Source organism: Saccopteryx bilineata, chromosome 7 (genome assembly GCF_036850765.1).
Source record: "Saccopteryx bilineata isolate mSacBil1 chromosome 7, mSacBil1_pri_phased_curated, whole genome shotgun sequence".
Taxonomy (NCBI): domain Eukaryota; kingdom Metazoa; phylum Chordata; class Mammalia; order Chiroptera; family Emballonuridae; genus Saccopteryx; species Saccopteryx bilineata.
Genome location: NC_089496.1, coordinates 75,938,624 through 75,948,897, shown reverse-complemented (window position 1 = coordinate 75,948,897; position 10,274 = coordinate 75,938,624). Strand labels below are relative to the sequence as shown.

Sequence of the window (10,274 nt, the reverse complement as noted above, 5' to 3'; positions counted from 1 at the left end):
TCACCGCGCTGGCCTTGTGGCCACCTGTCACCTCGCTCAGTTATTGCTTTCCAGAACTCAAGAGACCTCCTGGTGCGTCCCCGGGCGGTCCCCGCGGCCAGTCGGTTCGCGGCCCGTCCAGCGGTTCCCGGCGGCGGCACATCCGCGCGCCCCGCACCTCCCAGCCCGCGTGTCAGCCCGAAGTCCGGCCGTGGTCGCGCTTGCTGTCACCGCCGCCCGCAGCTGGGCCCACCACGTCCCTGCTCCAGAGGCGCGCGCTAGGGCGAGGCCGCAGCGCAAGCAGCCGCCGGCCCCTAGTGGGCGACCTCGGCCCCACCAAGGCCTTCGGCCTGCCGGGCCGCACGTCACAGGACGAGAGGCCCAGGGCGCGGGGGGCCGGGCCGTGCGGGGTGCTCGCGGGGCTGGAGGGGCGGGCGCCCTGGGCCGGCGTCCCGGGGCGAGGTGCAACCCCCTCGCCGCTGTGGGGCCGGCGCGGCGCAGCCCGACTCGGGCGGGAGGCGGAGGCCAGGCCGGGCCGGGGTAGCACCCCGGCTGCACCGCCCTGGGCCGGTGCCCAGGTCCGAGTCGCCGCCCCGCCCGCCGCCCCAGCCGGGTCCCGCCGCCAGCCCGGCTCCCGCCCCCGCTCCGCCCCCGGAGTCGCAGCCCCGCCCGCCACCGCCGTCGCCATGTTGTGGCTCCCGCAGCCGGCGCCGGGGACGCGCGCGGCCGAGCTGTGGGCCTGCAGTCGCCGCCGCCGCCAGGTAAGCGCCCCCCGCGGGCTGGGCCGGGCGGGGCCGGGGCCCGGGCCGCCGCCGAGGCCGCCTGAGCGCGGGCCGGGGCTGCGCGGGGCCGGGGCGAGTCCGCACCCGCGCCGCGGCCCGGCCCTGCAGACAGGCGGACCCTGCCCGCCGCCCCAGGCGGAGCCGCTTCCCCGACCGCCGCCTGGCGGGCCCGGCCGCCTCCCCACCCCGCCCCTGTGACCCGCCGCCGCCCCGCTGGGCACGCCGCTGTCCTCCCCGCGAGGGACACTGGCCGCCTCGGCGCCAGCCCGCGGCCCCTGCCCGGGCGCCGCTAACGGGGCACTTTCCCCGCCGGGACACCCTGTCAGCCCGCCGCCCGCGGAGCTGCGCCGGCAGGAGGCGGACACTTCGCCGAGCGACCCTGTCGGGCGCCCCTCGGGCCTCCCCTTCCTCCGCTCAGGTCCTGACCCGGGGAAGGTTCCTCGTGAGCGGACAGGTACTCCTGCCTCAGAGCCGGGGTCCTCGGGGTGCCCAGGCCTTGGGCCAGGGTGGAAGCTGTCTCTCTGCAGAAGCTCTTCCTGCCAACCTGGGGGGAAGGCTCAATGTGACCCGAGGGAGGACAGAGGAGCGTCTGCTGGACAGATGGCCTCCTGGCCGTGGAGCGGCGCGTGTGAGGGGGAGGGGTCCGTGCGACCTTAGGTACGCCCGCTTCGGAGAGCCCCGGGTTTGTGGGAGCTGACCACGGGTTTCTTACTTTTTTTTTGAGTAGGCCAGAGGTGGCATTAAAAATCCTGGAATGCAATAAACCCACAGGCCCATTCTGGGAAGCCTGTCTGGCACCCAGGACTCGTCTAGAATAGGACGGGCCGGAGGAGAATGGGACGCGGGACAAGATGGTGCTTGGCCCGGGGTTGGCCCACTGGCCGTCAGCTTGGTGTTCACAGGGGCCCGGACTGAGCGTCTGCTGGTTTGTATGGCGGCTCAGGGCACAGGATGTGCACAGATGCCTGGCCTGGAGGGTTCTCTGTGGGATCTCAAGGGTCTGTTTCCTCAAACTTACACACATGACACAGTGAAAGACAGGAGGAAGTATGGTGTATGAACACATATTTTGACCATTTTTCAATTTCTCTATTTAATCGTGGTAGTGGCTTTGATTCATTCAGTAAATTTTTACTGAGCACTTACTATGTGCCAGGCACAGGCCTAGGCGTTGGGGATACTGTGGTAAACCAGAAAGGCATGTTTTAGCTTGAGCTCATAGCCTAGGGGGAAGGGCCACTAATAAATAAATAATCTTGAAACTGCATCAACAACACGTATTTACTAAGTATATGTTAGGCATTGGTTTAGAAAGATGCTGTGAAGAAAACAAGCATAAATAACTACCCTTGTGGAACTTTCATCTTTGTAAGGAAAGACAATGAAAAGTGGTAAGGGCTAAGGAGAAAAAGAAAATAGAGAAGCAGGATGTGAGATAGATACCTAGTGGGGGTTGGAATTTACAATTGAGTGGCCTGGGAAGGCCTCCTAAGAAGTTGTCTTTTGAATAAAACTTTAAAGGAAGGGGTAAATTGATAATTTCAAAATGTGATGTTTGCAAGGAAAGAAAGATGAAGAGAGTGGTGAGAAAGTAAAATGGGCCTTGATTTGGGTTGGGGGCTCAGGAAAGGAAGTGACATTTAGGCTGAGACCTGAAGCAGCACAGAGCTTGGCAAGCTGGAGGAAGTGAAAGAGGCCTGTGTGGCTGGAGGGGGAAAGGGAGAGAGGAGATAAGTCTGTGGAGAGGTGGGTCAGGTCATATGGGGCCTTGGGGACAGGCCTTAGTTTGGATTGTATCCCCAGTGGTATTAGGAACTTTTGAAGGGTTTTAAGCATGTGACATGATGGCATTTACATTTTAAAAGGTCTCTGGCTTCTGTATGGAGAATGTACTTTGAGATAAGCCAGGTAAGGCAAGACTTTCAGTGTTGGGTGGCCTAACTATATACTTGATCAGCTTGGAAAAGTCTCAAGCAGTGTGGGGGAGAGATCCTTTTCCTCAGTGAGTCTATTTTGCCCAGCTTTTAGGAAGGGAAGGGAAGGGAAAACGAATTTGCATTTATGGAGCACATGTGAGGTGAGGCAATCAATTCGAGAGACTTTTGTATACATTATCACGTTTAATCTAATCCTCTCTGCACCCTAAGAGAAGGGTTTGTCCTGCCCCTTGACAGATACAAGCCCAGAGGGTACAGAGAACAAGCCCAGGGGGATAGACAACGTATCTAAAGCCACCTTTGTAACACAATCTGCATTCAAACCTTGGTCTCCCTGATTCCGAGCCCAGTGGCTCTGGAGCTAGACTAACTCGAGTTTTCATCTTGCTTCTACAGCTTGCTAGCTGAATGATCTTGAGCTATTTAACCTCTCTTGTGCCTCAGTTTCCTTTTTGGGAAAGCTTCAAAGTCTCCCCAGCTTACCTTTTAGATAAAAAGGACCTATCTCATAAGGTTGTCATGTGGATCACATTAAGTAAGCCATTGTAACTCTTAGCTTAAATATTAGTTGCTATTATGATTTTAAAACAAATCATCCATTCTGTCTTTCAGCATAATTTGGTCATTTTAGATGAGGTTAAATATGTAGATAATTAAATTCTTGAATTTTGTGAGACTTTTATTCCTTCCCTGTTCCTCTAAATCAGTGGTCCCCAACCTTTTTTGGGCCACAGACCGGTTTAATGTCAGAAAATATTTTCACGGACCAGCCTTTAGGGTGGGACGGATAAATGTATCACGTGACTGAGACAAGCGTCAAGAGCGAGTCTTAGACGGATGTAACAGAGGGAATTTGGTCATTTTTTAAAAATAAAATATCGTTCAGACTTAAATATAAATAAAACAGAAATAATGTAAGTTATTTATTCTTTCTCTGTGGACCAGTACCAAATGGCCCATGGACCGGTACCGGTCTGCGGCCTGGGGGTTGGGGACCACTGCTCTAAATAACTTAATGCCATGTTCCATGTGATCAATCATTCAACATTGATCTCCCATTTCATTCTAGACACTGCTAGGACGTATGGATACAAAATGACTTCCTTCCCTGAAGAAGCTCATGGTATGGAGGGGAGGTCAGATATTTAAAAGGATGAGCTATAATGTACCTGAGTTATCTAGTGTACCTGTAGCTAGAGACCTGTTGGCAGCAGCAAGAACTAAAGGCCTGGAAGTAGGGAAGGTTTCATTGAGGAGGTGACTTGAACTGGGCTTTGGAGGAAGAATAGGAATTTTACAGGCAAAATTGGGGCAAAGGACATTCTAGGTAGAGAAAACCATGTGTGAAGACATGGTGTCATGAGAGGCTTAGTTTGTCTGGCAGTGAAGCTGGAAATCTGAGTTGGAACTGTGAAAGGCAGGTCAAGAAGTTTGGGTTTTATTCTGTGAACTATGGGAACTATCAGGGAGTATTAGATACATCAATTTCTTACAGTGATGGATGTTGCAGTTAAAGAATAGAGACAGATGTTATCCTGGAAGTGGCTTTATATTGGTGGGATGACTATGCTTCAGGGTCTGGTTTTCAGTTTTATAAAACCAAAATTTAGTTTTTGTAGGGCATTTAGAGCTGATTGGGTCCCAGGAGACCGACTTACTAATCAAACTTGGAAGAAACTAATGCATAAACTCAGGGTATTAACTGGCCACGAGAAATGAAACTGCAGATGACAGATGTTTTTGTCCTGTGGCTATTGCCTCCCCACCCCCACCCCACTTCAGGCCAGAGCTGGAACATGCTAACAAACTCTTGCTCCTCAATTCCTGTTTGTTTTTCTCAGGCTCCATGAAAACTAACCCTTTCAGTTAATTTTTTCTCAAGCTCTGTGTACTGTAGTTAACAATGATTATTCCTTGATAGAATGAATGATTCTTTATTGGTTGCGTGTTTGTGAAACTTAAGAAAGGGGAGAAATAACTTTTTACAAATAAACTTGGAAAACAGGGATTCCCTTGAATTGGGTTCCTAAAGGAGGTTTGCAGATTATTTATTTATTTTATTGAGGTGACATTGATTAATAAAATGATATAGGTTTCAGGTGTACAATTCTAGAATGTCATCTATGTGTTGTATTGTGTGTTTACCACCCTAAGTGAGGTTTGCAGATTCTAAGTGGTATGGGTAACTTTTTTAAAGACTTTATTTATTCAATTTTCAGAGAGGAGAGAGAGAGAGAGAGAGAGAGGGAAAGAGGCAGAGAGAGGGAGAGAGACAGAGAGAGAGAGAAGGAGGAGGAGCAGGAAGCATCAACTACTATATGTGCCTTGACCAGGCAAGCCCAGGGTTTTGAGCCATTGACCTCAGTGTTCCAGGTCGACACTTTATCCCACTGTGCCATCACAGGTCAGGTGGTATGGGTAATTTTGTGGCTGGGCTTAGAGGGTTGTGGACAGATGCATTGGAAGTTATTCTGGAAGCGGAGGCTTGTGAGCTCGTGGAGGGAGTGGGGAGAGCTTTTGATTGTACTTGAAGGAGAGACTGATTCTATGCACATTGAAGATAGGAAAGAAAATAGTAATTTCTGACCTCTATACATACTGGCAGTAGTGAGCTTTCCTATTGGATCACAGTCTTCATGAGGTATGAGCCTCTTACACTCTTTTTGCTTCTGTAACACTAGGAAGAGTGGTGGACCCTCTAGAGTTTATAATCTCTATTTTTCTTTTTCTTTCTTAATTTTTTTTTTACAGTGACAGAGAGAGAGTCAGACAGAGGGATAGATAGGGACAGACAGACAGGAATGGAGAGAGATGAGAAGCATCAATCATTAGTTTTTCGTTGCGACACCTTAGTTGTTCATTGATTGCTTTCTCATACGTGCCTTGACCATGGGGCTACAGCAGTGGTCCCCAACCCCCGGGCCGCGACCGGTACCAGTCCGTGGGCTATTTGGTACCGGTCTGCAGAGAAAGAATAAATAGCTTATATTATTTTCGTTTTATTTATATTTAAGTCTGAATGATGTTTTATTTTTAAAAAATGACCAGATTCTCTCTGTTACATCGTCTAAGACTCACTCTTTGATGCTTGTCTCGGTCACGTGATACATTTATCTGTCCCATCCTAAAGGCCGATCTGTGAAAATGTTTTCTGACATTAAACCAGTCTGTGGCCCAAAAAAGGTTGGGGACCACTGGGCTACAGCAGACTGAGTAACCCCTTGCTCGAGCCAGCGACCTTGGGTCCAAGCTGGTGAGCCTTGCTCAAACCAGATGAGCCCGTGCTCAAGCTGGCGACCTTGGGGTCTCGAACCTGGGTCCTCCGCATCCCAGTCTAATGCTCTAGTCACTGCGCCACTGCCTGGTCAGGCTATAATCTCTATTTTTCCACAGTGAAAAATAAAACCCAAATTGACCAACCTAGATTGTGGTTTAATTATTTTTCTTTTAAAACTCTAAAATTATCCAAAAATATACGTATAGAACACTTAGGAATTGCAGAGAGGTATACAAAGGAAATAAAACTAACTGGACTTGAAGCTACGGTCAACATTTGAATATTCAGTGTTTGTATCAGATCTTTATCTTCAGCTCTATCTTTATATGTAAGTTTGTTTCAAGTTTTTCTTTTCCTACAAGATTAGGAACATCTGGAATAGGAGAGAGTGTTGCTATCTGAGGTGGAGCAATTGCATGCACCCCAAATCTCTGTGTTTCCATTTGTGGGCATCTGGGTCAGTGTTCTCCCCTTCACTCTCCAGAAGTGTAGGGTGTGATACTCATTAGTTAATTACTTTTGAGAAATGTTTTCAAGGGATCAGAGTGTTGTTTCAGCCAACCATTTCCTTTTACTTGACAATGGGAAGTGTGTATGTGTGTGTTGAAATGACATAGCTGATCCTTTTTATGACTTAAGAGTTAATGAACACCTTTCAAGTTTGGTATCACCACAGAGTCATTTCTCAAGTCTGTTAGCACTATGGGCTGTCCTTGTTTACTGTGTGACTTTCAGTGAATCCTTTACCTTCTCCATTTCAGATTCTGAAGGTGTTATATAAAGAGGTAATGATGGCCTCCATCTTCTCATTACCACACTCCGGGAGTTGAAAGGGATGATGACTCTGTGTGTGTGACTGATTGTGGAAAGACTGCCGTAATGTTGAATGAAAAAATAGTATGTCTGCTGAACAGATGAACGAACTCCTGGCCTCTAGTGAGTATGTATGTGGGGCAGGGAGTCTGTATGATGTTGTTACTTCTGTTGAGAACTTTAGAATTATTGGAGCCCCCTGAAAATTTTCTGTATAGTCCAGAGGTGTCATTAAGGGTCTTTTGAAAAAATAAACCCTTTGACTTACACCCCAGGTTTAAGTCAGAATAGCTCACTTTTCTGTAGTACAGTTTACTATTAAGATTCCTTCCCCCTGAGTAGTAGGATTGGGGTGGATTTTTACTTTATGTTCCCCCCCATCACATGAATCTGTGTTCACTTTAGAGTCAAACATTGAATGCCCTAAAGCAAAAACTCAAACTGCCCAGAACTGTGACCCTGTAGAACACATGGGCTGTTGCAGCTGGCTGTACCAACTTGGTCACATCTCAAAGAAGATGCCTTTGTAGATGTGCAGCGGACGCAGCTCTCCCAAGCAGGCGAATTAGGCCCGGACTGCTGTCTGCTATGGCAGAGAGCAGGCTGCACGCACCTGGGACGAGCTGATGAGTAGATCCTGACTTAACTTTTTTTTTTTGTCCCCCCATTCAGCAGTTGAACAGTTAAATTCATCATCTGAATGATTTGGCTTCTACATTTACTTAGTGTTTCCTGGAAGAGTGCTTTCAAAGAAATCACTCCTTTTGGGTGTGGTCCTGGGCCTTCTCCCGTGGACCACGGGGCTCAGTCTGTACATTGACATGGAAGATGCTAGAGGTCTTGGTGTTATAACCTGGGGACCACTGTACTAAAGAGATGGGGTTCTTGTGTGTAACCCTCATGTGCATTCCTGGGATTTCTCCGCTTTGGGGGCTCAACCTTAGGGGTGAGGTGGGAGACTGTTCCTTCCTTATATCCCTGCCTTTGGGCATTGGAGCATTTTACCCACATTCCCCTTGGCAAGGTGGAGCTGAATGTGGACCAGTGGAGTGGCTCTTGCTCCACTTTTACTGCCCTCATTTGATGCTGTTGACAGTATTCTGCTTCTTTCTGCCAATTCAGTTCCTGAAGTTGAAGTTGTTCCTTTAGTAGGCTGAAGAGTAGAGTGAGAAGGGGGTGGGAGAAGGGGGGAATGGGGAGATGAGGGGGCTTGAAGGTAGGTGTTTGTTGTATTACAAGTCTCTCAGGGCTATTTGAGGGCCTGCAGACACATCTGACTGAGGCAAAGCTTTGGCATTTTCAGAGGAGAGGGAGCCCGGGGTGGGCAGTGAGCAGCTGTTCAGATTTTTCTGGGGTTTGGCCCAGCCTAGGCTCTGGTCTATGTAGGCAAGGGCTACTTTCTGCCTTTGCCTTGTTAGACGGACTCTACACCTGACCTGAACTGGCTGAGGTTGTAAAAACTGCCTTGCTTACTGTCTGATAATTTGGAAAGGCCATACACCTTCAGGCACTTGAGAATACTTGTATTAGATATGTGATTAATACTACTGTTATTTTTAATTTGAATGTTTACTTGTATTTAAGATTCTGCAGAGCCATTTTGCAAGTGGGCTATCACTCATCAACAATTCACAGTTGCTCCTGGCCAGGCGGTGACACAGTGGATAGATCATTGGACTGGGACGTGGAGGACCCAGGTTCAAAACCCCGAGATCGCCAACTTGAGCGCAGGCTCATCTGGTTTTAGCAAGGCTCACTAAACTTGAGCCCAAGGTTGCTGGCATGAGCAAGCGGTCCTTCGGTCTGCTGTAGCCCCTGAGTCAAGGCACATATGAGAAAGCAATCAATAAACAGCTAAGGTGCCGCAACGAAGAATTGATGCTTTTCATCTCTCTTTCTTCCTGTCTTCCCTGTCTGTCCCTCTTTCTGTCACAAAAACAAAACAAGGAAAAACCACAACAATTCACAGGGTCCACCCTGGGCCCTCTGCTTCCAAAGGCTGACCTGTGGGGCATAAGAGAATCATGTGAGATGAACTTTGCCCTTAAGGGGTTCCCCCACAGAGAGCAATTAGAGAACACTTGCTTCCAGAGCAGAAGTGTCTTAAGGGGGCTTTTCTTTTTGAGGGTGATGGTTTTTTTCACATAGGTCACACTTCCTGAGATGGCTGGGGTTACCTCTGGGGAACATTCTCTGGTACTCAAAATGAATTGAGTGGCCATTTGGGAGGAAGGACATGGTGACAGTGATGTAATCTAATCTTCCCTTAATTGTCCCCCTTTGAAACTGCCCCTCTGAGCACCTGTACCCTTTCGGAGAAGGTGGCCATCTGTGCTTATTAGCCAGCATTGTAGCTCCATTTCTCTGAGTCTAAGGCTTTTGCATTTCCACTTAGAGTCCCCTTTTAAAATATTTACACCCCCTGGGAGAGGTCAGACTCTTAGAAGTTTATCACCAAACAGTAGCTTTAATTACCAGCAATTAATTAAGTCAAGAGAGAGAAAGACTGGGACCCAGGCAGGCACTTGGGGGCAAGAGTGGCTGAAGGGACACACCCCTGCCAGGCATGAGAGAAGTGAGGGCAGCAAAAGAAACTCCCATGCACATAGGTGATTGCTGGTGGGTGCTGCTGAGCCCGCCTCATTGCTGACTGAGTTGGTCCTGCTGGTGGGACATAGGTTACAGTACTTGTATAGGGGACTTTGATGCAGAGGCAAAATCTGAGCACAGGCTTACATGGTTGGGGTGATTGTTTTTATATGATCAGTTTAGGAAGTTTTGGAGCATTCAAGAAGAAAATGAAGCCCTCATAATTTTATGCCTAATGATAGACAGCAAAAAGGGAGTGATTTATGCCTAGGTTATGGAGGTTCTCAAAAGCCTGTCTCTCCTGACCTGTGGTGGCACAGTGGATGAAATGTCGACCTGGAATTCTGAGGTCGTGGGTTCAAAACCCTGGGTATGCCTGCTCAAGGCACATTTGACAAGCAACTACTAGGAGTTGATACTTTCTGTTCCTCCCCCACTTTCACTCTCTTCTCTCTCTAAAATCAATAAATAAAATCTTAAAAAAAATAAAAATAAAAAGCCTGCCCCAAGGATTGGATCTGAGGTGGTAGGCTGCAGGAAACTCTTGTAGGCTTATGGTGACTGACATGATGAAAACGGTGTTTGGGGATAACTGTGGTCTCAGGGATAACTGGGGAGAATGGAGGTGGCGAGGAAAGAGGTAACAATAATAGGGATAGAGCTATGGAGTGGGACAGATGACATCAGCAAGGCCAATGGCTCAGTTGGTTAGAGCATCGTCCCGAAGCGCAGAGATTGCTGATTCGATTCCTGGTTAGGGCATATGCAGGAACAGATCTATAGGTTCCTGACTCCCTCCCTTCCTCTCTCAAACAAACAAACAACACAAAAGAAATCCCCCCAAAACAAAGCAACTTGTTCGAAGTGGGATGCTTGACAAAAGTTTCCAGTGCTCCC

General features: G+C 48.8%; 1 protein-coding gene across 6 annotated transcripts in view; it reads left to right on the top strand.

The window, feature by feature from the left end:
• Positions 1–607: 607 nt before the first annotated feature.
• Positions 608–10,274, top strand: part of ZNF592 (zinc finger protein 592) — a 57,924-nt gene continuing 48,257 nt past the window's right edge. For 2 of the 6 annotated variants that reach the window (XM_066240532.1, XM_066240534.1), the window contains exon 1: positions 6,782–6,911. In XM_066240532.1, the coding sequence (XP_066096629.1) occupies positions 6,875–6,911 (37 nt within the window). In that variant the 5' untranslated portion in view covers positions 6,782–6,874. Of the gene's footprint in view, positions 741–1,030; positions 1,216–6,780; positions 6,912–10,274 lie in introns of those variants that run through there. The other 4 variants (XM_066240537.1, XM_066240533.1, XM_066240536.1 and 1 more) reach the window with 4 other exon arrangements.